Source organism: Colletotrichum truncatum (assembly GCF_014235925.2).
Source record: "Colletotrichum truncatum strain CMES1059 chromosome Unknown Contig_0003, whole genome shotgun sequence".
Taxonomy (NCBI): Eukaryota; Fungi; Ascomycota; class Sordariomycetes; order Glomerellales; family Glomerellaceae; genus Colletotrichum; species Colletotrichum truncatum.
In genome coordinates, this window is record NW_027222400.1 from 657,622 (window position 1) to 681,063 (window position 23,442).

Genomic DNA, 23,442 nt, shown 5'->3' on the forward strand with positions numbered 1-23,442 from the left:
CAACTCCAAGTGGGTTGGAAGGGGTGGGCATCCGCGTGCAACCCTGGTAGTTGATCTTCGGACCAGCGAAATATTGGCATCCATTTCGGAATTAGCCAATTCTGTCTGTTCCATATGTTGTGCTACAATGCAGCTTAACATGGAATTCTTAAGGATGGCTTTACGTTATCAATGCCAAGGAGGTCAAGGAAGGGGAAGTGGTCCATATCTTTACTCGAGTGGGAATAGCGCTGTTTTAGCACACAAGGTGATCTGGTTGGGCGAACGCAGGGCGCTAGAGTGCTATACGCAGCATGGCCTAAGTAAGCAGATTCAGCAAGGTGTGCTCTGCAGAGTGCTGCAGTCCAAAAAAAAAAAGAAAAAAAAATGTAACAAGACGATTGTAATAGCACATGTCGGTACTTTATTAACAAAAGCGTCATTGCCAAAAGGATGGCCTTGCTAATTGGGGGAGCCATCTGGGCTGTATTGAAGATATCAGCGTTTTCAAACTCATTATCCCGCACTCAACAGCCGAGATCAAATTTCTTCTTGGTTTGCGTATCTTGATGCAGGGTTAGATATTTAAAGCATTATGGCCGGTATTATGCCTAGTGCAGAGAGACGCTATGCTTTTCGACCATTTTCCAATATGGCTCGGCCGCTCGTCTTCTGAACGATTTCCCAAAATAAATGAAGCTCAAGCCCAAAGCCCACAACGCGAACCCAAGAACAGCGGTTAAAATAAAGCTACTACGAAGTCCAATATTGTTGATCATCGGTACGACGGCGTAACTAAATGCAAAACCTTAATCAGATTAGCTACATGGACTATTCATACCCGTAAAGAAAATAGTTACCCATTGAGTTACGAATCAAGATGACCGATACGAAACCTTCCCCGGCGAACTCCTTGAAGCTGTCGAGGATGTATGTGAATGCCAGGCTCGTTCCTAAAGGAAGGGTAATGGATATGAATCCGAAACCGAATGCAATTCCGATCCAATGAATTTCGTACGATGCTCCAACGCCGTAAAGAATACATCCGACAGGATGTGCCACAATTGCTATAGCACATAACCAAAGACGATATTCCGGCTCCATGACGCCGCCATGCCTGCGAGACATCGTGATGGGCAATCTGTCACTGGCCCATCCAGATATGACGCAGCCAATTGAAACCCCAATAACTGAAGCGAGGTAAAACAGGCCGACGACGTTCGAACTGAAGTTGTAAGGAGGATTGCCAAGAATGAGTGCCAAAGAGCCGCCCACGACATTGTACCATGACAGAATACCGCCGACAAGAACGCCCGAGAACAATACAGTTGGAAAGCGGAGGAGCAGAAAAGGAACAAGAGCATGTTTGAACATGCTCCTCTTCTGTTGGCCCTCATGACCCCATAGCTTAAGCTTTGACAAGAGAATTCCACTGTTGACGGGAGTATGATTCGAATAGGATATGTTGATACTTACTCCAGAATCAGCATTGGTGATATTATCGTTACCAATTTGTTGCGTCGAACACCCCTTTTTTTGACTCGATTGATCGTTATCAAGAACCTGATTGGCAGTTTCAGCGATGCCACTCCGGAGCTCGACAGATTCGATGACATCTGTGTCAACACCGGTTCTGTGGAACATAGTCTCTTCAAATAACAGAAAGGTCGAGATAGTAACACAGCCGCCCAGAATAGATAAAATGTACTGGATCCATCGCCAACCTAAGTTCTCTGCGACGAACCCAGAGGCAACTGGGCAAAGCAGAGCACCGCACCACAGGGTCCAACTATAGATGCCCATGTAGAATCCCCTCTGGTGTACGAAGAAAAGGTCGTCAATGACCACCTCGATTAGAGTCTCCATGGGCGAAGAGACGATGCCCAACATGATTCTGTTGATAAAGAACTCGGTGCGGGAGTGAATGTATGCGGACCACAGGTTAACAAAGGTAGCTAGTAATATGGAAAAAAAGAGAGTCGGGCGTCTGCCATGTTTGAGGGCAAAGTTCTGCGTGATGAGAGTTCCCCATCCGAGGAAAAGATACAATAAGCCGTTGCCGGTGCTCAGGTCAGCCACCGATATTCCCGTGTCCTTTTCGATTTGGAGATAAGCGGGCGATAAACCAGAGATAATGGCGGCTGCGAAGAAACACCATATCATCACGCAGAAGATGTTGAGAGTTTTGCGATTTTGCGTCCATGAGAGAGGATCTTTGGGGTCGCCACTCGGTTGTGGAATAAGCACGATGGTTGATTCTCCATTTTCGTGGTCGGTATCAAGAGTGCCATGTGTGTCAACGAGTTGGACTGTCCCAGGGATCTTGATTGCGTTGTTTGGTGATGCCATTGTTAAATGAAAGTGAGTAAATAAAGGCGACTGCAACTATTGGAATGGTCTGACTCACGTATCAAGAGACACACGCGACATATAAACCAAGGTTCATTCACTTCATAGCCTTCGCGTCCGCTAAGAAATAGTGGTTGATTTGAGAAACCTTTAGGCGAAATATCCTCCAAGACACTGACAATCGATGTCAATCTAGAGACCTCATCCATGCTTGCACTAAACCAGTTTGGGTGAAAAGATTGACCAGTACCAACTGGTCGACTTTTACGAATCGCAGTAAAACTCTAAGCCACTTCTCCCGGTCAAAATTGCTGATCAGTGCTAGCACACGCCCACGTCACAAGCATTTGTGTTTTTGTATAGACCATCCTGGTTATTGAACCAAGCCAGTATAAGGCTTTCCAAAACCGCCATACAATCCACATGACATGGGTTTTAATCTAACTGCTGTGAATGCCGTTTTGCAGCTCAAATGAATTTGGTTGGTTGTTTAATTTCTAGAAGGAGTCTCGGCTCGTAACATGCCGAACCAGGGAGAAAGTGGCTGTGATACTCGAAGTTCCCATGCATAGAGGGAGGGACACCAGTTGCGAATGCGCCTAACTTGGTGACGCCTTACGCCTATTCGACAACGAAGTCAGACTAAGAATGTAATAACATTCAGAAAACCTTCTCCAGTAGATGTTTTAGTGTAAGGTTGATCTTGGAACGATGCAGTCGAGGTAGGCTGGCAATTCAGTGATGGCGGTGGTAGATGCTTTGAATGTCTAACCATGTACCAATCAATGTGCTTGTTAGTAGTAGGAGAAAGCCCGGCAACCGTCAAATCCCATCAGCTCTGAATAAAATCTATTAAATTTAGTTGCGCGCTGAGTGTTGGGGAAGACAGACAGCGAATTATCACAGCACACCGCAATGATGTCCGTTCTCCTGTTTCGAGAGGTGCGAGGCATCGGCGTCTCGGGCTTTCCACAGACAATACAGTACTTTGCTCGTCGGGCAATGCAATTCAACAACGAGGAAGTAAATGGTGGCTTCTATGCACATGATCGCTTTTTAATACAGATAGCTATCATCAAAACCGAGCTCAGACAATACGTAGAGTAGATAATGAAATTTTCTGATTAACAAACGTAACTCGATGTCTGGAACTGTACGAGTCTTCTACATACTCAAGTTGCGAACAAGTAATGGAAGACAATCAAGGTATATACCCTCTGACAGCTGCAGACGGAAATGGGGTGGCAAAAGAAGTCTGGTTATTCAGGCCCAAGACATTCGGAATAGTTACCGTAGAGCTTTAAAACCTTATACACAACGGCACATCTCCGAAACGACCTATGTAATGCTATTAAGAGATAGATTGATTAGATGCTATATGTTGAAATTTATAAAGACAAAAGATCATTCATAGCCGTATTTGACATCTATCAATTCAACCACTGATCTGCGCTTTGCAGCAACCGATATATAACATTCTGCGCATTTTTGAAGTGGCAATTATTTCTCGTACTCGTCTGTTTTTTGAAAACAAAAAAGTTACCATGAGGATGAAACTACTACGAAGGTTCACAAATCAAGATGTCAAGGTAGACAATATGACCAAAGGTAAGTGTCCACCAAAATGTCAATCAAAGAGCCATATCTAAGCATACAGTGTTTCCAGAACTTGCTCTGAAAGAATGGGTGAAAGAACATGCAACAACTGTATCGCGCATTCCTGCGGAATATCTATCGGCTGAAGAAAAACTTAGGAGATCGAGGTCGCCTATAACTACTATTCAAATTGGCTATAAACACCTGATCATAGCGACGCGTAGCCATCTGCGAAGTTCTACAGTACCCAGCTCGATTGAAAACTTCTGTGGCTCGAGAACGAGTCCAATCCAAATCCTTACAGTAACCAACGTTTTCCAAAAGGGAGAAACAGAAAAGATACTTTCGCCTGCATACTGGCCGGGTAATTATCAATGGAGAATGGTCAGCAAGCTTGAAGTTCCGGGCTGGAAGGATGCGGCACATTTGTGCATCTATTTCAGAAATCTGCCTTATCAGTTGAACACCGGAATTGATTGGAACAACGCCCAGAAACTAGTTGACCGACAAAGAATATCACACCGAGGATCCCATTGGAGGTACTATTCAGAGTGGCATAGCAACAAAATGCATGATAACGCATGGCTGGCAACGGTCGAGCTTAAGCATAAAGACACCTATAATCTCCTGAATGAAGACAACCGAAATCTGTTCAAGACTACGAATATTAAGATGTAAGTATTTCGAATTCTTTCGTACATCTGAGGTTTTAACTAACTCGATGACTTCAGCCATCTTATACATCAACGCATGAGCCAATCAACATACAAGGAGGTGGTGAGGTTTGGCCATGGTGTATATGGCAATGACCTTCTAGGACGAAGACTTTCTACGTGGGACGAGAGCCAAGGCCTGCCAGAAGACCTTTTAAAGCTTTTGGAGCCCGTGTTTCCTCGGGAGAAGTACTGAGCGTCATTTTGTTACAAGTTTCCGAGACCATGGAGCTGGGAGCATGAAGCTTAATGTTACGAAAAGCTTTGTGTCAAAGAAGCATATTAATGCTTCATCGGAGACTTGGAATTGATGGTCCGGGGTTCCCCCATAAGTCCAATTTACAATATCTTGCAAAGGCAGCTCTTAGTTGAGCAGAATATGTGGTCTTTTTTGCATAAATCTCGGTCAGCATCTCAGTTCTTATCTGCAGACTGAGCAACTGCCTAGACTGTCTGGAACAAAAGCTAGGCTCTCCCCTATGACTTCTGTATTTTCTGAATTGCTCCAGGTATTCTTCTCCAACACGGAAGTACTCCAGCCTTTAACACAGACAATGTGAATCTTTCACTGGCAATTGCTTGTCTAGTACTTTTGACTTGCCTAGTCTTATCTCGTAAGTGATAAGGTCTAATAAATTACATTGGATTTTGCTCTCCAGATGCAAACTAGCAAATTGTGAATGACAACCAAGTAATATTTATACGAGAATGATGCCATCCGGAAATCAATTTTAACGGCCCGGAGCTAATCCCTGGTGACTTTGAGGAAAACCATTCTGGTGATGCTCAGTCCTAGGGTGATAGGATAGCTTCATCCTGGGCGGTAGTTGTCAAGATGTCAAATCAATATCGATGCCGCCCGTACTAACAGAAGGATGATTTGAAGAACATGAGGTTCTAAAAGCCCGAGAATAAACAAAGCGGCGCCGGGCCGTTCCCAGAAAGTTTCAACGGGAGCTTCGCTGAGACAGACGGGTTATTAACAACCACCGAACTCCTACTTCACTACTTCAAGGGTCCATTGACTTATCATTGTGTCCAATACGATCGATCAGCAAGCTAACTTTCCCCGCGTTGTTTGCTTGAGACACGTCCGAACTTGATGATCCCAAAGAGGCAGATGGGTGGTAGGCCTAAGGGGTATTTGCTCCGAAACAACCGCAAAAGATTGTTCCATGTAGCAATGGAGTTAACGTTCTAAACTCCAGGACCATACAGGCCTTTTGAGCACAGGACCAATCGAAAATCAAGCTTATCTGTTGAGTGCAGATCACGTCATTGTTACCATGGATTGTTAGCCACTTATTCCAGACATGAATGCAATTTGATGTCAACATTGTAGGGAGGTTCCCACATTTGAGGGGCTGACAGACGCTAATCAACAGAGTGCGGGGCATGCTCATCGCCTATCGGTGCTGTCAACCCCGCGCTGTGACCCCTCCTCATGTATGTCGCGATGTCCGAGCCCTACCATAGCAGTCATGACGTTCAGCTGTTGAGGAGTAAGGGGGTTTATCTTCTCCTCCCCCCGCCCGTCAACGTCTATTTGTTCCCAACATAGTGAAGGACCTGTATCAACATTTGCGAGACACCATCTACAAATCCCAATTAAGACAATAAAATGGCTTCTAAAGAACTCCCGGCGCGTCTCAAGGAGTCACTTGAGAACACTAAAGTCGAATACCGCCAGCTTGGAAAATCCGGGCTTCGTGTTTCAGTCCCGATCTTTGGCTGCATGAGCTTTGGCGATCCTCGTACATTGCCGTGGGCTTTGGGAGAGGAAGATGTACGTTCAAGAGAATACCGCTATGACCGGAGAAAACACTAGGTAGCTGACGGCATCTCAGGCACTCCCGCTACTCAAGGCCGCATACGATCGAGGACTCAACACTTGGGATACAGCTAACGTGTATTCTAATGGCGCATCTGAAGTTACAATTGGCAAAGCGTTGAAGAAGTACAACATTCCTCGCGAGAAGGTTGTCATTTTGACGAAATGCTTCTTTGCAGTCGGCGAAGAGCCTGGTAAGCTATGTTAGAAAACCCGGATCATCATACGTCATTTCTAACTATAAGAAACAGAGGCACGCCAGTTCGTGTATCGTGATGAGTTCAACACGGCCAAGGACTACCAGAACCAATTTGGTCTGTCCCGAGGAGCCATCTTCAACCAGGTAGAGGGCTCCTTGAAGAGGCTCGACACTCCTTATATCGATCTTCTCCAAATTCACCGTTTCGACCCCCGAACACCAGTCGAGGAAACAATGAAGGCGCTGCATGACCTAGTCCAGTCTGGCAAGGTTCGATACATTGGTGCAAGCAGCATGTGGGGCACACAGTTCGCCCAAATGCAGTTCGTTGCCGAGAAGAACGGCTGGACCAAGTTTGTCAGCATGCAGAACCAATATAACCTTCTTTACCGTGAGGAAGAGCGCGAAATGAACCGCTTCTGCAATGACACCGGCGTTGGACTTATTCCGTGGGCTCCCCTCTGTAAGTGGACTACCTGTCTTACCCAATACAGAAAAATTGCTAACCATGAACTTACTAAGGCCGGGGTCACCTCGCTCGGCCGCCGGCGGACTTCGGCTCCACTTCACGGAGCAAAGGTGAGAAAGAGGGACAGCCCGGATCGCATGGGACGGTCGAACCGGACATTAGCATCATCAAGCGGGTTGTCGAGATTTCAGAGAAACGCAAATGGCCAATCGCACACGTATCGCTTGCGTGGATCAACAAACGAGTCACTAGTCCAATCATCGGATTCAGTAGTGTCGAGAGGATCGAGCAGGCTATCACAGCAGACGGCAAGGTCCTTACTGATGAGGAGGAGAAGTATCTGGAAGAGCTCTACCAACCGAAGCCCATTTCTGGCCATACGTAATGGATGCTAAGCGAAACAGGGTCCTGCTGGCATTGATAGTAAAGATAGCCCAATCGGAACTTGTTGAGAATCTTCCTCGAGCTGCACTGTTCAGTATGGAGAAATGCAATGTAGGAGCTGTATAAGGTGTTCCTTGCCTCATCCAGTTCGACTTCAATTTACACCACGTTCAAGATTTGAGTATGCATCCAAGCTCCTGTAGCTTACAGCTTTCGTCTCCTCCATGTTCGGGGAGCCGATTACGAACACGCAAGGTCAAAACTGGACCGTGTATTGGCTGAAGCAGTCTCCGTCTGATTTTTCACTCTACCTCGCAACAAGATCCGTTACAGGAGAAGCTTCACCCCCGGATCTGGCGGGCATCAACCTCCCGAGGCCTGACGTCGATGATAACGATTCGTGCAGAGTAAGATCGATTCCACCCCTCTTCTCCTCCCCCGCCCACATTTCTCATTGGGCGAAGGGCTTCGATACATCGTCGCTGGTTTTCTGTCCTTAAACGTTCTCCATCTGAATACTTCGGCGCATGACACCTGCCGGCCCATCATAAAGCGCTAGTTACCCGAGCGTGGGAGGAATCTTGGTCGGGGCAGTAGGACGGCTCGAGCGCACCATGGGATGCTCTAGAATAATATCGCTGCGAACATTCCACTGAGTTTTACTGAGCATCCTCGACCCTTGACAAGTGTCAATATATAGGAACACTTCTGTTTTGGGCTATGCGATGCGAGTCTTCCCCAGCAGTTTCCGAGATCATCGCGATTAGCCGCAGCACGCTACCTAGTTCATCCCAAATCATGGTAAATCTAGCTAAGCGAACTAGGCATAGGCGATTAGATCGTGGTTTCTCGATCATATGATATCACTACGCTTCTCCATCGTTGCCGAGGACCACATTGAGATGCATGAGCTTAACCCAATATATTCAACCCTCATGGCCCGGACCTTTAACCCCTGGGTCTGATCACAACGTCTCAACAACGCCGTGAGAACAGACATCCTCGGGATTCTCCAACTCTTTTTTGCTTTTACAACCGCATCCTAATCATGTTTCCGTCGACGTTGGTCTTCGTCTCCTTAATCGTTCTGGCTTGGGCAGCGCCGCAAGCAAAGAGAGCACAAGCAGGGACCCCGCAAGTAACAATAAAGAGTCCGCAGGCAAAAATCAAGGGATCAACAAAAGGGTTTCTCGGAGCCAAAGCCGGTGAGGTTGAATCTTTCAATGGAATTCCTTTCGCAAAGCCCCCTATCGGGGAATTACGCTTCAAGCCCCCAGTCCGCCTGACCGAGTCCATGGGAGATGTCGATGCAACTACAGAACAACCGAACGCATGCCCGCAGTTTGCCTTGAACAGCGATTTCGGTTCCCCTCTCATCCCTCCAGATCTTCTTGACAAGGTCCTCAATCTTCCTATTCTGAAAAACCTGGCTGTTGGACAAGAGGACTGCCTTACGATAAACGTTCAGCGACCGGCCGGGACGACCGAAAAGGATAAACTACCCGTCATGTATTGGATCTTTGGAGGCGGTTTCGAGCTTGGCAGCACGTCAATGTATAATGGAGCTGGTATTGTTGCGGAAGGCATGACCACAGGCAAGCCGATCATCTTCGTCGCCGTGAACTACCGAGTTGGGGCGTTTGGATTTATGCCCGGGAAAGACCTCATGATGGAGGGGAGTTCCAACGCCGGACTATTGGACCAAAGGATGGGTCTTGAATGGGTTCAAGATAATATTGCGAGCTTCGGGTAGGCTGTCGTTCTGCTGCTCTCTTCTGTCGTGGTGGTGTTAACATTCGGTTCCAGTGGCGACCCAAACAAAGTCACTCTTTGGGGAGAATCGGCTGGCGCCATCTCAATCTTCAGTCAGCTAACACTCAACAACGGCAACATCACTCGCAATGGAAAGGCTCTCTTCCACGGCGCTATCATGAACTCAGGCTCGGCAGTCCCAACGGATCCAATGGATTCGCCCAAGGCCCAGAAGGTCTACGATACGGTCGTGTCCAAGGCTGGCTGTGCCAGTGCCAAAGATCGTCTCAAATGTCTTCGAGACCTCCCCTATGATGTAAGAAGCTCTTGGTCAGCTTATTGAACTTCATACAATTATTAACAAGCTTGAACTAGGATATGAGGAAGGCCGCAAACTCGGTGCCTGGTCTTCTAAGCTTCAACTCGATCGCTCTGTCGTATCTCCCCAGACCAGATGGGAAAAGCATTGTCTCCAGCCCTGAAATATTTGCAACCTCAGGCAAGCTACCAAAAGTCCCATTTATCATTGGCGACCAAGAAGACGAGGGAACACTGTTCGCCCTTTTCACGCCGAATATTTCGACCACTCGAGAAGTAGAAGAATACTTCTCCACCCTCTTCTTCAACAATGCGTCACCCCAGCAAGTCAAAGGCCTTGTTGCAACTTACGCGAACCGTCCTTCTGAAGGGTCACCATTCCGCACAGCCGGCTTCAACAATATATATCCACAGTTCAAGCGCATGGCTGCGATTTTAGGAGACTCTGTTTTCACCTTGACTCGCAGAGCGGTGTTGAATATCTCTCTGGCTGTCCAGCCTGACGTGCCGAACTGGAGCTACCTCGCCAGTTACGATTATGGAACACCAATATTAGGCACATTCCACGGCTCTGATCTCTTGCAAGTTTTCTATGGCATCAAGCCGAATTACGCTGCTTCAGCCACACGAGCGTACTATTTCAATTTCGCGTACAACCTGGACCCTAATGATTCCTCTGGTGGTACAGGTACTGCAAACGTTAAGTTGATTAACTGGCCAAAGTGGAAAGATGGCGCCAAACTGTTGAACATGAGGGCTAACGATGCTGGTTTGATGAATGACGACTTCCGACAGGATAGCTTCAACTTTTTGCTCAACAATGTACAGAGCTTGCGTTTTTAGTTGCTAGCGGGCATTCTGAGGGACGAGGCGGTCTATCACTTTACAGCACCTAGTGAACTTTGAGCTGGGCGCCCATCTTGGACGATTGCTGCAAACAGATACCAATTAGCCTTGACCATCCCCATTATCTTAATTTACTCGCGACGTTGTTCAAGTCTGTAACTGTTCCTGTAGATGTAAAATGATGAGAACAACCACGATTTAAGTTGCTGTGAGATTTTCATCTGATTGTTGCTTGGATGAAATGGTATAGCTCTTACTATGAGACTAATTGGGTTATCTCAGAGTTTCTTTCATTCCATAAAAGTTGTGACGAGTTCATACAGTACCCAATCGGATCGTTTTCCTACGAAACGTTGCCTGCTTACCAGAAGCTCAATTTATTTTTCTCTTTTTTTAGTTGAGGGTATTGGGGTTAGCGCTGGGCTCCTGAAAATATGGTCTTTCGGCTTGCGGAGTAATCCTCAGCATATGTCTCCTCGTTGTCCCTTCCTCGACGCGAAAATCTCTAAGAGCAGAATGCTGCGTGTTCCTGTTGTCGTAAACAACCACATGTCCTGGTTTCCAATGTATCCGCAAGTGCCAATCCTGACCTCTCTCTATGTGATCAAATAGGAAGCCCAACAATGAAGCGCTCTCTTCCTGCTTCATTCCCACAATTTTCTTGGTGTATAACCTATTGACATAGAGCGACAGCTGACGAGTGACAGGATGGATTCGTACAACTGGATGTACTGTTTCTACTGGCTCCCTTATGTAACGATCTCGATGGTCATGCACGGAAGCTTGCGAAAATCCCGAATGGACAGCTTTTAGCCCGTGTAGGAGTGTGCGATAAGTTTCCGACAAAGCGTAGTAAGCTGCTGTGGTGAATAGGTAAAGCGTATCGCCACCAGATGACGGTGTACTTAATGGCAAGAATGTAGTAGTACCCATCCCATTGCTATCTAAAGTTAGTAATGAGGTATCAAGTTCACATGGATGAAACATACATCTCGTAGCTCATGTCGCTGTGCCACTTGACACTCGTGACGTTGTCCTTGATCTCATTGTCAACGGCACCGGCACTACATCACGTCAGCCAAATTCATTCCTCGCAGACTCGGAAGCTTTTGGTGGGCTTACGTGAAGTCGCGGTACACAGGGAGCAGCTCGGGGTAGTCTTTGATCTGACCGCCCATCTGGTGAACGTGGAGAGGCCCGAAGTGTTTTCCATACTCCTTCTGGCGCTCCGGACCAACGTCGGCAAAGTCTTGGTCTCGAAACAGTACTACACCGCGCTCGGCAGCCAGTAAGGCCAACTTGTCCAATTGAGCAGAAGTAAGCTGGCTGAGCTGGATTCCACGAATTTCAGTCCCAATTGCTGGTGTGATCTCTTCGTGTGAGACACCTGGGACATTCAGCAGGTTTTCCTTCCCAGCATCCGCTTTCAGCCCAACATCGACATGGGTAAACTCCTCCAAAGGCGGTTGTGTACCAGGCGTGAAGTGCGGGAGGTAGTCTTGGTATTTGTACTAATACTGGTTTCAGTAACCCATTACAAAAAGAACATTGCTTATCTTACCTTCTCCTGCTCATAGTTGATGGACGTCTCACCACGAAGCTGTAGCTTCTGAGGTTCCGTCGTGGTAGTCTGTACTTGAGTGGCCATATTGATGACTGGGATGGAATTTCAGAATTCTTCATTCCCAAGTTGATTAGACTTATGATTTCCATTTCATATCATTGTTGTAGGTGGATGTTCTCCAAGGAAACAGCGAAATCACGCGATCCCAGGTCGCTTGTTGCGACATCATCCTCACAGATTCGCCATAGCTCTCCAGAGAATCGCATTGGCCAGGTATCTCATTCCTGCACAGCGTTGTCTTTCTCCACGTTTCACTCCTTGAAGATTGCATTTAAATCTCCGAAAACGGGCTTTAATCATAGGATAGACCTGCTTTCATCTCGCAGGAATTACAGATCGTCTGTTTATTTCCGAGGAGCCTTGCAACTCTTGCAACCATTCATCACCTGCCGGCATATTTGCGTGCTCATTATCTGCAGGTCGCGAAGAAGTTCTCCGTTATCGATGCTCACTTGATCGCAAAGATTCAATCGCCCTTTGCTTGTTGGAAAGGCGAATAGGGATTCATCATTGACATGATCCGTGGCGTGCTGCTGGCTTGCAAGCATTTATCTTTATCGGACAGGCATCAAAAGCGATCTATATGAAGATAACTTCTACGGGAATCCAAGATGTCTCGCTCAACAGTCCGGTATCATTTACTGCAATACGACACGATGTCGGAGGGCGACAAGCAACAGATCGGAGTAGAGTCCACAGAGGCTGGGACTGAACCACAGCCCACGGAGTCTTCACCCAACGGAATACTTTCCGCACTCGCGCGCAAGATATGGGGTGATGATACACGGGAGAGAAAATACATTCAGAAGCTAGATAGCTTCCTTTTGTGAGGTTTCCTGTCCTACTTTCTTTTGATCATCGACTTATGCTTGAAACAGCTCCTATGTCCTCCTTGGGTACTTCATCAAGTACCTCGACCAAACCAACTACAGTAATGCATTCGTGAGCGGTATGCAGGAGGAACTAGGGCTCTATGGAAACGAGAGGAACCTTCTCAACACTTATTTTAATGTTGGAATCATCTTGGGCACGATACCAGCTCAGATGATCCAGTTGAAGTGGGTTCGCCCTTCCATATGGATACCCGCTTGTGAACTCGCATGGTCGGCTCTGACCATGGTAATGGCCAGCGCTAAAAATGTGCAAACGGTACGGCATTCATGTCGTTTTTGCAGCCTTTTTGAATGTACTAATCAGTCACAATAGCTCTACGCATTACGTTTTTTCATCGGGTTGTTGGAGTCATGCTCTTTTCCCGGCTTCGCCAGTATTCTTGGCAGTTGGTATGGCAAATCTCAGCTCGCCAAACGGATGGCGTTGTTTGAACAAACTGCAGCCATTGCCGGCATGTTCAGTGGGTACCTTCAAGCAGGTCTTTACACTGGGATGAACGGAACTGCGGGTTTGTCGGGGTGGAGGTGGCTGTTCATCATGGATGGTATGTTGCCTACGTTTCACAAGACTAAAGTCGTTTGACTGAGACTTCCAGGGGTCATCTCAATTCCAATTGCGCTTTACGGATTCTTTGCACTCCCAGACTTGCCGCACAACACGCGAGCCTTCTACCTAAAGAAAGATGTAAGTATACGGTGCTCTGGCTTGATGAATCTGACTAATATCTTGAGAACAGGACAGAGAATACGGAATGGAACGAATCAAAAAGATGGGTCGTAAGCCACCTGTGAAACTGACTCTGAAGGGCATCAAAGATATATATACCTCTTGGCAGCTTTGGGCCTTCATTCTACCCTATCTGATGGTTGCCGAAGCTGGGTCCGGCACTGGCTACTTCAATCTCTACTTGAAGGCTGAGGGCTACAGTGTTGTAAAGACAAACATTCTTCCAACAATAGGCAAGTCGCCGAGTCGCATTAGTTGAGGGCATATACTAACTTCATACCTTCACCTTTAGGAAACGCTATCCAGATTGTTGCAGCCTTTTCAGTAGGCTGGCTGTCGGATGCAACTGAGAGCCGTGTGTTGACTGTTGTGTTTGTGCAAGCCCTAGTCATGGTGTCAAACATAATCTTGTCAATATGGAACGTGCCAAAGGCGGCATTGCTGGCGGCATTCTATTTAAGCTACACTGGCGGTGCGGCGCAACCTATAGTCATCAGCTACGGGCACGAAATCACGCAGTGGAATGCCAACCTTCGACAGCTTCTCGTGGCGACGGGAAACATTTTTACTTATACTTTTAGCGCTTGGATGCCAGGTGAGTTTCTATTTTGTCCATATTCAAGCGACTTGGAGTCGGCCGTGGCTACAAGATGGCGCTGACTGATGAGTTTAGTGGTCTTATTCCCGACTTATGATGCGCCCAAGTACAAGTACGGATATCAGTTTCTCATATTATGTGGCGGCCTCGCTGTGTTGGGCATGTATTTGTTGGATTATTTATACAAGCGGGACATGTAAGTTCAATATGTTGAAGAATCGGTCGCTTGGAGGCTACTAACACTTGAACTCACAAAGCAAACGAAACCCGCACCGGTACGACGTTGATTATGAGACTGAAACCGACCAAGGTACCCAGCAGCGAGGAAGCGAAGATGGGCTGGCACCAGTTCGAAACGGGGCAGGATTGTAAAAACTAATCGTATCAAAGGGTAACTCCGTCGAGCAAAAAGCGAATAGTATTCTGTTGATTCCCGCATACACATTATCATCAAAAACTCCGAAGCATGCTTCCTTGTTAGCGACGATTACGTCACTTGGTTTATTAGGCTGGCTAGATGTTTTGTGGTTAATGGATCCAAACTGGGTGATAAATAGCCATCTGCATGACGTAGAGTCAACCCCGTTGATTACTATTGTGAAAGGTTGAGAATAATTTCAGCGAATTACTAGGTAATTGTGCAACCTCTCTTGTTTACTCCAGTTGCCATATGGCGACAAGGTAGTACTCGGATCCTGATGACATGCCAAGATAGAAAGCAGCCGTCCGAATGAGAAATGCGCCATATATGGCTAAAAAGCACCTTGCTGTGCCGCTCGAAGTCTGACAAGTCCTGGTGCAGCTGAGCAAGAAACATTTATCCGAGAGTAGCGGGAAGGCGCAATTCCTAACTAGAAAAGCCCCTGGAGTCAAATAAGAGCGTCGGATGACGGGCCCGATTAATCGGCAGCTTTCGGAGCGTAATGCTCCATCAACACGTGGCAGGGCCGATTTACGGACCCGCTTCAGGTGCCGCTGCCGGTATCGACCAGGCGGGGCAGGCGACGAACGGCTGGTCTAAGGACTGCTTGTAGTAACAGCTCCAATAGCACTATTGTTGTTATTATAGAGACATGATAAAGTATAGTAAATTTGGGCCAGAACGCTTCAGGAGCATCTTATTTAGGATTCGTTACGCAACGAGGCTACACTGATAACTCCAGAACGTTTCTTAGGCGACGTCATTCCGTGTATTTAACCCTGTAAATGAGAGGGCATCCCACATTATCAAAGCCAAACAATACGCAAATTAGATACACAGAATTTGCCCTGTATTAGTAGTGAGATTGCTCCAGGTGGCCTATGCGCTAGAAATTTCCCCTTCATCGGTGTTAGTCCGCTGTCACATGCGTCATCTGTCCCCTGTAGGTGCATGCTGATTGCTCCCTCCACCATCCCCGCCACCACGGAACGCAGCCAAAGTAGCCCAAGGGAGCACTGCAAGGCAGGGAAAAAAGGAAAGCCAAGAACACCCAAGACTGGGGGACTCACGAGACCTCCGTTTGGATTCTCTGATCTTGCAGACAACAACATTGGAACGAACCAGTAGACGGCATGCGTTGGTTACCATCTCGGGTTACAGGCTCCACAGCAGAACTTACTCTAGCTTCTTATTAGTCGTGTCTTTCTAACGGCCTCGTAGTGTGCAGTGGTCAGGGGAGCATCAGAGACAAATGTTCCCCATAAAAGTCACGCCACTCGACCCCATCCTCCTTGAGCCCATCCCTCCTTTCTCGGGGGCTTCCCTCCAATCCATTTGCTGCGCCAGTAACTCTGAAAGACTCATCCATTTACGGAAGCTCGACTAGGTTGCCGAGCCTGACAAAACCTGACAGCAAATGTTTTCTTCGTCCGCGCAGCCCGAGGTAATGGGGGAGTGCTGGTGTGGACGAAAATTCATAGGGATTGCGCCCACAGTTCCCCCACGTCAGCCATCGTATCTCACCTTTTGTATGGCTGAGTTTCCGTTCCCTCTGCCTTGTGAACCAGGAGTCGTCCAAGCCTGAGCGGCCCCTACACTAGAGAGAACCTTCGGGGGTCCCGCTTTGCCGCCGGCCCGCTGTTGGTGAGGTAATCGGCTGGGGGGGCTTCCCAAATAGGTCTTTCAGGTATCATCCCCGGGTTCCCTCTCTGTGAAATAATTCTACGCCTTTCCCTGCCGTAGCTTTTTCTTCTCCTTCTCCCCCTACTCCTGTATTGTTTTCTTCCTTCATTTTTCCTTCCTACACGCACAAAAGACCAATTTCCTCTCTATCCCTTTTCTCATTTTCCTTTTTTTCAGCGACAGACCAACTGCTTATAGATTTGCCTTCTTCCGTCTCTACATCTAAAAGTGAGTCCCGAGACTGTATTCTCACCCTCATCTTCCGTTCGGGCCGAGATACCCCGCGATTCTCCCAGCTGCTGACCGATGCTGCGGGTTTAGAAGCCCAAGCAAACATACCAAAAGGACGAATACACAAAACGTAAACTAGACTTATATAAACAAGCCGCCACAATGGTCCTCATCACCCGCGCCATCTCCCTCACCAACTTCCTCGTCGCCTCCTCCGCTCTCGGCTTCCAGGTCTTCGTCTTGTACCCATGGCATGAGCAGCTCTCCCGCGATTTCGAGGAGCTCAAGAAGGAGCACCTTCGCGTGCTTGACTACGTCAAGGGTGTCGACGCCGGTCTGAGAAAAGGACAGGGCGGCGCCCCCGCGGGCGAGTCTCTCTTGGAACGCCTGGGCTACAAGCGGTAAGCATCCGTCGAGCTTACCGTTGTAGTCCAGGCTTCGTTTTTCTTTTTGGGGGGTGATTTAAGAGTTGGTCTGTCCTGCCACATTTTATCATTATTTGTACGATTGCATACGATATTCCCACAATGCGAATTCAGCTAGAGCTTATACCCCCAACCAGCAGCTCCGGTTTTCCTGTTCCTTGGTCCTGTGCAATCCTCGTCCTCGTGCTCGGCAGGTGCTCGGCTTGAGATATCTTGTGTTATGGCCTAGTGTTGAGTGACTCCGTTGTAGCTGGTTCCCGTTTCGACAGCGTCTTCGCTACCTGGTAGGTCTTGGCCTGTTCATTGATTCTTGCACCGGTTTTTTGTCATTATCGTGGCTCGGATTGCGTCTAACAACTGGCCGCAACCAAATAAAGCATATGCCGAACCTTATATGTAATCTATGAAGTGCTTCCGATGCGGCGACTACCTACTAGTTTGATTTCGTATGAGGTAGGTCTTGTTCTCAATCCCTAGATTCCCTGAGACGCATTAGTTGCCCTCCGCATGGTGCCCCGTACAGCTTTTGGCCGCTTTGTGATTTCAATATGGAAAATGGAGAGTTCGCATGGAGGTGTCCATGTCTCTTCATAGATAACAACTCTTGATCCCCGGCCGAGATTGCTCAAAGCAGACTTAGCTCTTCGGCAGCTTGGGTGGGTTCGGCAGGGAGGGACTGCTCCACCTACGGTTATTCGCCGGAGCCTGCTCCGATCTGGATCCGCCCGGTACCTGCGACGATAACCGACGGATAAGACCTTCACACGTTGTGTTCATACCCGGTATTCAAACAACTCCAATGCAGCCCTGATGAGCTTGAAGAGGGACTGTTGATTGAAGTTAACTTGTGGTATCATTAACGAACATGTGTATGATCTTATAGCCGAACACGTATGTGCTCATAACACTCAATGCATATGAAGAATTGTGACCTAGGTAAAACGCGATGTTACAGCAGCCATTGACCTGTGAAGCTTAGTTGATGTGCGTTTGTAAATGTGTCAACGATCACTAACCTCAGTATCAGTAACGACAACGTGGACTAGCTGACAACTGCTATCCAACACTGAATCTTGTCAAACCTCCACATTCCAGCCCTGTGCTAATACTACTCACTTCAATTGACGGTTTCCTGAGGGGCTTGGAAGTCCACGGCATGTTGAAATTACCATTGAATGTGAGACCACAACAGTATCGCGGCCAAAGACACCAACCTGGCCTGATTATGCGCAATGGCAGTATCGGGAGAAATCGTAAGAGTTAGCGCTTACAGCACGGCGGCGATGATGTTGCCAGATCTGCTCAAACTCAATCAATGTATTAAAGCTGAGTGCCGCTACCATAATGTAGACAACATTTGACGTTGAGAAGTTTGAGGGCTACAATGTCCAGCCACCAAAAGGGTATCATTAACTCCAAATCCATCTCCGTCTTCATCCTCGAGAGCGAAACCAAAAGGTCCCGCTTCCCACCTCATATTCAAGATTGCCCGACTAATATCTCCTTGCACTCCTTCCGTGTGCAATTGCACATTAAGGCGTTCGCACAGGTGGGCGCGAAGCACATCCAAACCAAAAGACGAAACGTTCGCTCAGACACTACTCTCCGGCTCAGCGGGCCAATTGCAAATCCAAGCAACAGCGAAAATAAGCAGCCACAGTATCAACCAGATGACGTAGCTCCCCGCGTTACCGAGTCCAAAGAATGTGCTAACGAGAATGATTGCATGGATGAACGCGGTGACGAGAAGAAAGATGTCAAAATGCACGCGGTTCTGCAAAAGCCATAAATTAGCAACCGATTCTCAAACCGCCAAGTCGGCAATGTTTCCGAGCAGGAATAAAGCAGATTGGTACTTACAAGCATGATCCCGAGCACCTTGCGACGGCCCTCCGCCTGGCCGATGACCGCAAGACACCAGGCAATAAAGAAGAAGCCCAAAATGGCCAGAATAATACCGATGATCCAGCCGGCTACATTGCCGTGGATGATGTCGCTGGCGATGCTCAGAATGGAGAGGGCCGTTCGTATGCCGAGGATGATGTACATGCAGATGCGCCGCAGCAGCACCGTCTTGTCGGAGGTCTTTAGGCTATAGGCCTCCCACGAGAAGGACCAGCAATTTCGCATGTTGGGGCAATTTCGGTCTTTGAAGCTGCCGCCCTTGGCGGGGGCGGGAGCCGTTTGCTGGTAAGGATCTTGGCTCATCTTGTTTGGTCGTGTTGGCCGGCGTAAGATGTACGGGTAGTTGTGAAGAGGAGCTTACTGCCAAAAGGGAGGGGGGGAGAAGGCGGTCTCGAGCAGAATGGGCCACGATGGGTTGGTGATCTCTTTATATAAGTGCCTCGCCCAAGCGAGATGGCATGTTGAGGGGTGGAGGGGTTTTGTTGGCCCCTTGGACTGTGGATTCTAGGTGAGTTTTGGGATCGAGGTTTCACGACCGGGGGGGGGCTTGCTAGCTGTGGAGGAAACCCGTGGGGCTAGACCTTTGTTTCGCTAGAAGGCCAGAGGCAGGGAGAACAGGAGGGTTTGTCTCTCTCCTTTGCTTTGTTGCTAAGACTTTTACAGACTTTGTTTTTGGAAAGGTGAAGTTTCTGTCTGAAGGGGAACTGTGCTCTCTGGCATTGGGTATGAGTAGCAAGATACAGCAACGAACAGGACAAGGGCTTGAAAGGTCTTAGTCTTTATAAACAAGAACATAGGCAAACACCCAGCCTTGCAGTATTTTACATGCTCATAATTCCCAGAATATCCTGGACTGACATAGCCCAGAAATAGAAATCCTATGTGGCTTGATTGGCAATGCTGAACAGACCGATTACTTCAGCCCCCAACAACACCCACACGAACATGGGTGCCCTCCATGACTTTTAAGCTTAACCTAGCACTGCTCCATCATTCATGGAAAGACGCCAAGTCACTTAAGCCATGATTTATAGCCCAACTCTGGAGAGAACGAGTTCCGGCAACAGGCAACACAAGGAAACGTATAACCACGGAGGCGACACCCTCGAAGGCATGTTTTATTTGTCAATTTCAGCGTGCCGTGGACTTTTATTTCAGGAGGATCCACCTGCCATTTGGCAATTTCAGCCCTGCAAGACTGCGGGGACTCTCGCTAGGCAACGGCTCTCGGCCACTTGTGCCACCTTGGCAGCTGGACATGGTGTTTGCTTCAAGAAAACCAAGGGGTGCCCACACGCTGCTTCAGCCACTTCCTCCATTCCTTTCAACCGGTAGTGGCGCGATATCCTCCGCCTCTTTGAGTCGCATTTCGATTTGTATTGTACAGACTATCTTACAGTTATCAGGTATATATGCTCTGGCTGGACATTTAACGTTTGGGAGTAAGCTGTGGAATGTTGGAAGCGTTGTATCCCCAACTCGAATTGGTCTTGGGGGCGGCGCTTGTTTCGGCTTCCTTTGACTGTTTCTCCGTCTCCATCTTGGTCTTCTGCTTTCTATGGCGTTCTTGGTTCTGAATCTGTCTCTCATTCGACGGTCCTCCAACAAAGCGAACTGTTTGTCCTGTTTTCTGAGAATCTCCCTTTGCTCCATCTTTGGGAAAGCTAGTAGGTCCTCGCGTCTTGGGAGTATTTGATGATCCCTCCTTGTGAGTGCTTGGTTTCGTCTTTTGCAGAACCGTGGACGCCCCATGTTCGCGTGTCTGATCTTTAGATTTCCGAGATTCTGATTCTTTGTTCGTCTGATTCACCCAGTTCTTGTCCTTGCCGCTGAGTGGCTTCTTGTCCGTTGTCTTATCCTGTTGCTTCCCGTTCGACTCTTTCTTGCTTGTCATGGCTTTTGTGTCTGAAAGCTGTGCTGAATCCTTGCCTGTCTGAGAGGCTGTTTTCCCGTCTGTTTTAGCCGTTTCCTGTTTGCCTGCACGAGTCTTCGAACTCTCTTTTTTGCGGGTCAACTCCGCCTCGTTGGAAACTACCGGTTGTTGCCCATGATTCGTCAGAGTTTGAGTACTCTTATTGTCTCCTGGAGCGCTTGACACTTTTCCTTGGACGGCTTTTGGCTTGTCGCCCTTGGGCTCTGTCGATGTCTCGACCTGTTTGGGCTTCGACGCCCTCAACCGACTTGATCTCCTGTTTCCGCGTGCTCTCGACCTTTTCTTCCTCAGGATAGCCGGCCTCTTCTTCTCCAATGGCCTCTTCAGATCAGCCGTCGATTCTTCCTGTTTCGCTGCTGCTGCTGCTTCTGATTTAACCGCCACTTTTCTCTCCCGGCGTTTTATCTGCTTTCTGCTCTCGGGAGAGCCCATCCATGACTTTTGAATCAACCCATCCGACAATGGCTTGCTCTGCTCTGTCGTGTCGTAGACGTCAAGCTTTCTCGCAGCGTATCCCACCACTGCGGCACAGTTTCTGCCGTTGTTCCTCAGGACTGCTGTCCGGCACTCCTTGAGTAGCGTCACTAGCTTTCGGAGAGCAGTTTGGTTTTCCAGCTCCCATTCCGCGCCCTCCTTCATCGCGTCAAACCAGCGTGGCTGAGTGAATCTACCACGCTCGTGTCTGGCAATGATGAGATGGTGTGCTCGGCCGAACCAGGTTTGCGAAATTACTTCATCCGACTCTACTTTCCCGTATTTATCTTTCGCTCTCTTCGTCTTGATTTCCGCAGCGGTAGAAGGCGGCAGCGTCTTGCAACCCTCGCCAGCAGTTTCCACAACCAAGTCTGGCATTTTGACGACTTCCTTATAAGTTGCCCTAGGAACATCATACATGTCAACACCGTATGCGGCATCGACCTGGTTCTGCACAACGCAGTTCAGGTTTCCGAGCCGGTACCGCAAAGCGCGCACATGGCCATCAGTGTCCTCGAGCTCAGGCGGCAGCTTCGTTACGGCTTTTTCAAAATTCAGCCCGTAGCTTGACGTTTTTATGACAGCCCGTGTGTCGCGTTGTGGGCGCAAAATGAAAAGTGTGCCGTTTACCATTTGAAGATTAAAGCGAGTGGACTTTAGTAGATGACCCTGGCAGTAAGAGAGCAACTGGAGAAGGACGCTTCGAGTCGCGACTATGTCCACATCATCGAAGGTGGTGCCTTGTTTCAGAACCTGGGCAGCGAGAAATAATCTTTCAAAGAACTTTGTGGCTCCTTCCGTACCTACAATTACGGGCTGCCCTGTATCTCCCTGATCAAGGGCAACATTGAGTGGCATAGGGACTTCATGGTATATTGGAGCACAACCTGTCAAAAGTAGTCAGCGGTATGATACGGATGAAGTCGAGCTTTGAATCTGAAGATTACCAGGCACTCGTATCGTGAAAGCTTTCTCATTAGTTGGGTCACAATAGTTGTAACTACTGACAACGTCATACTTGCCAGTGTTTCTGACCATCATCGATGCCGGGCGAAGACTTTCAAAGTATATGGACCGGAATGGCTTAGACGAGCCCTTTGCCTGGTTTGCATCAGGGGTTGCGCCGGGGATGTCTTTCCAGAGCCAGACTTTCCGCCGGAGCTTCGTTTCCTCGGAGATCTCACCGCTATCAGGCATATCGCCATCGCCGATTAAACTTCCCACAGGTCGAACCCGTTTTTCTTTGGGTTTTTTTTCCCGCGGTTTTGGAGGGTTGAATCGGGAAAGACTGAGTTGGCGCAATGATTGTTGGATTCTGTTTCGGATCCTATTTTGCCGAAAGTACTCATAAACAGTAGACCAAGAGTTGACGTTATACACAGCCTTTTGGGCTTGGTAAGCTGCTATTCTTCGAGCTCGCTTTTTCTTGATGGCCTTTCTCTTGACCTCTACGATTTTCATGGACTTCATGATATCTTCCTTGGATGGGATAAGCCTAAGGGGCTCCGGCGGCTTGACGGCCACCGGAACCTTGATTGCCAGTTTAACGGGCGTGGGTTTCTCGATCCAAGCCGCAGGGATTGGTGCTTGACTCGGGTGGACTATTGGAGGCCGGGTGGGTGGCCTCCCAAATCTCGATGCCTTCTTTGCCTTGGGTGCAGCCGGCGGCCTGGGGCCAGGCACAGATGCAAAGCCCCTAGCCGTTCGCCATTGACGTAAGCTTTTGACCCACATGGAGCCGGTGCATTTGGGCTGAGTTTTGATTTAAATGTCGAATGTGGTTGAAAACCGCGATATCAAAACGCGTGAGTTGGTGATTTTTGGACAAAACCAACCGAGCCGAACGCGATTTTCGGTAATTCGGAAGGCCAGATATCCCGGATCAGTGGGGCCATTTATAGTGGAGCAGCCCGGGTGGAGACTTCCGACAGTCACGCTAGTATACATTAGTGGTCTGCACAGTCAAGGTATCTCAAAGTGCCCCGGATCCACAATAAGATGTGGCTAAATGAAGCTTTCATTATTTGGGTGAAAAGAGTTCAATCGGTGCTCCGTATTCATCATGTTTTCCCGTGTTCAATTCACTTTCAAT

The 23,442-nt window shown here is 48.2% G+C and overlaps 8 protein-coding genes across 8 annotated transcripts; 4 read left to right on the forward strand and 4 right to left on the reverse strand.

The window, feature by feature from the left end:
- Window positions 1–590: 590 nt before the first annotated feature.
- On the reverse strand, window positions 591–2,328 carry CTRU02_205053 (major facilitator superfamily protein; the record flags this gene model as incomplete). Its single annotated transcript, XM_036724358.1, has 2 exons — window positions 591–787; window positions 840–2,328. The coding sequence occupies 2 exons, from the start codon at window positions 2,326–2,328 to the stop codon at window positions 591–593; spliced, it is 1,686 nt and encodes a 561-aa protein (XP_036583985.1).
- Window positions 2,329–6,258: 3,930 nt separating this feature from the next.
- CTRU02_205054 (aldo-keto reductase) lies at window positions 6,259–7,521 on the forward strand (the record flags this gene model as incomplete). The annotated part of the gene is made up of 4 exons (XM_036724357.1): window positions 6,259–6,423; window positions 6,485–6,662; window positions 6,720–7,130; window positions 7,190–7,521. The coding sequence occupies 4 exons, from the start codon at window positions 6,259–6,261 to the stop codon at window positions 7,519–7,521; spliced, it is 1,086 nt and encodes a 361-aa protein (XP_036583984.1).
- Window positions 7,522–8,568: 1,047 nt separating this feature from the next.
- CTRU02_205055 (putative extracellular lipase) lies at window positions 8,569–10,433 on the forward strand (the record flags this gene model as incomplete). Its single annotated transcript, XM_036724356.1, has 3 exons — window positions 8,569–9,269; window positions 9,312–9,588; window positions 9,648–10,433. The coding sequence occupies 3 exons, from the start codon at window positions 8,569–8,571 to the stop codon at window positions 10,431–10,433; spliced, it is 1,764 nt and encodes a 587-aa protein (XP_036583983.1).
- A 396-nt stretch (window positions 10,434–10,829) lies between these two features.
- On the reverse strand, window positions 10,830–12,084 carry CTRU02_205056 (uncharacterized protein; the record flags this gene model as incomplete). Its single annotated transcript, XM_036724355.1, has 4 exons — window positions 10,830–11,376; window positions 11,426–11,500; window positions 11,559–11,947; window positions 11,998–12,084. The coding sequence occupies 4 exons, from the start codon at window positions 12,082–12,084 to the stop codon at window positions 10,830–10,832; spliced, it is 1,098 nt and encodes a 365-aa protein (XP_036583982.1).
- A 587-nt stretch (window positions 12,085–12,671) lies between these two features.
- Window positions 12,672–14,478, forward strand: CTRU02_205057 (pantothenate; the record flags this gene model as incomplete). The annotated part of the gene is made up of 7 exons (XM_070204481.1): window positions 12,672–12,886; window positions 12,939–13,209; window positions 13,267–13,498; window positions 13,550–13,638; window positions 13,691–13,925; window positions 13,973–14,275; window positions 14,354–14,478. The coding sequence occupies 7 exons, from the start codon at window positions 12,672–12,674 to the stop codon at window positions 14,476–14,478; spliced, it is 1,470 nt and encodes a 489-aa protein (XP_070061585.1).
- Window positions 14,479–16,775: 2,297 nt separating this feature from the next.
- On the forward strand, window positions 16,776–17,018 carry CTRU02_205058 (uncharacterized protein; the record flags this gene model as incomplete). Its single annotated transcript, XM_036724353.1, has 1 exon — window positions 16,776–17,018. The coding sequence occupies one exon, from the start codon at window positions 16,776–16,778 to the stop codon at window positions 17,016–17,018; it is 243 nt and encodes an 80-aa protein (XP_036583980.1).
- Window positions 17,019–18,629: 1,611 nt separating this feature from the next.
- Window positions 18,630–19,246, reverse strand: CTRU02_205059 (uncharacterized protein; the record flags this gene model as incomplete). Its single annotated transcript, XM_036724352.1, has 2 exons — window positions 18,630–18,812; window positions 18,899–19,246. 2 exons carry the CDS (start codon window positions 19,244–19,246, stop codon window positions 18,630–18,632), a joined length of 531 nt encoding a protein of 176 aa, XP_036583979.1.
- A 1,126-nt stretch (window positions 19,247–20,372) lies between these two features.
- Window positions 20,373–23,084, reverse strand: CTRU02_205060 (geranylgeranyl pyrophosphate synthetase; the record flags this gene model as incomplete). Its single annotated transcript, XM_036724351.1, has 2 exons — window positions 20,373–22,237; window positions 22,298–23,084. 2 exons carry the CDS (start codon window positions 23,082–23,084, stop codon window positions 20,373–20,375), a joined length of 2,652 nt encoding a protein of 883 aa, XP_036583978.1.
- Window positions 23,085–23,442: the final 358 nt, after the last annotated feature.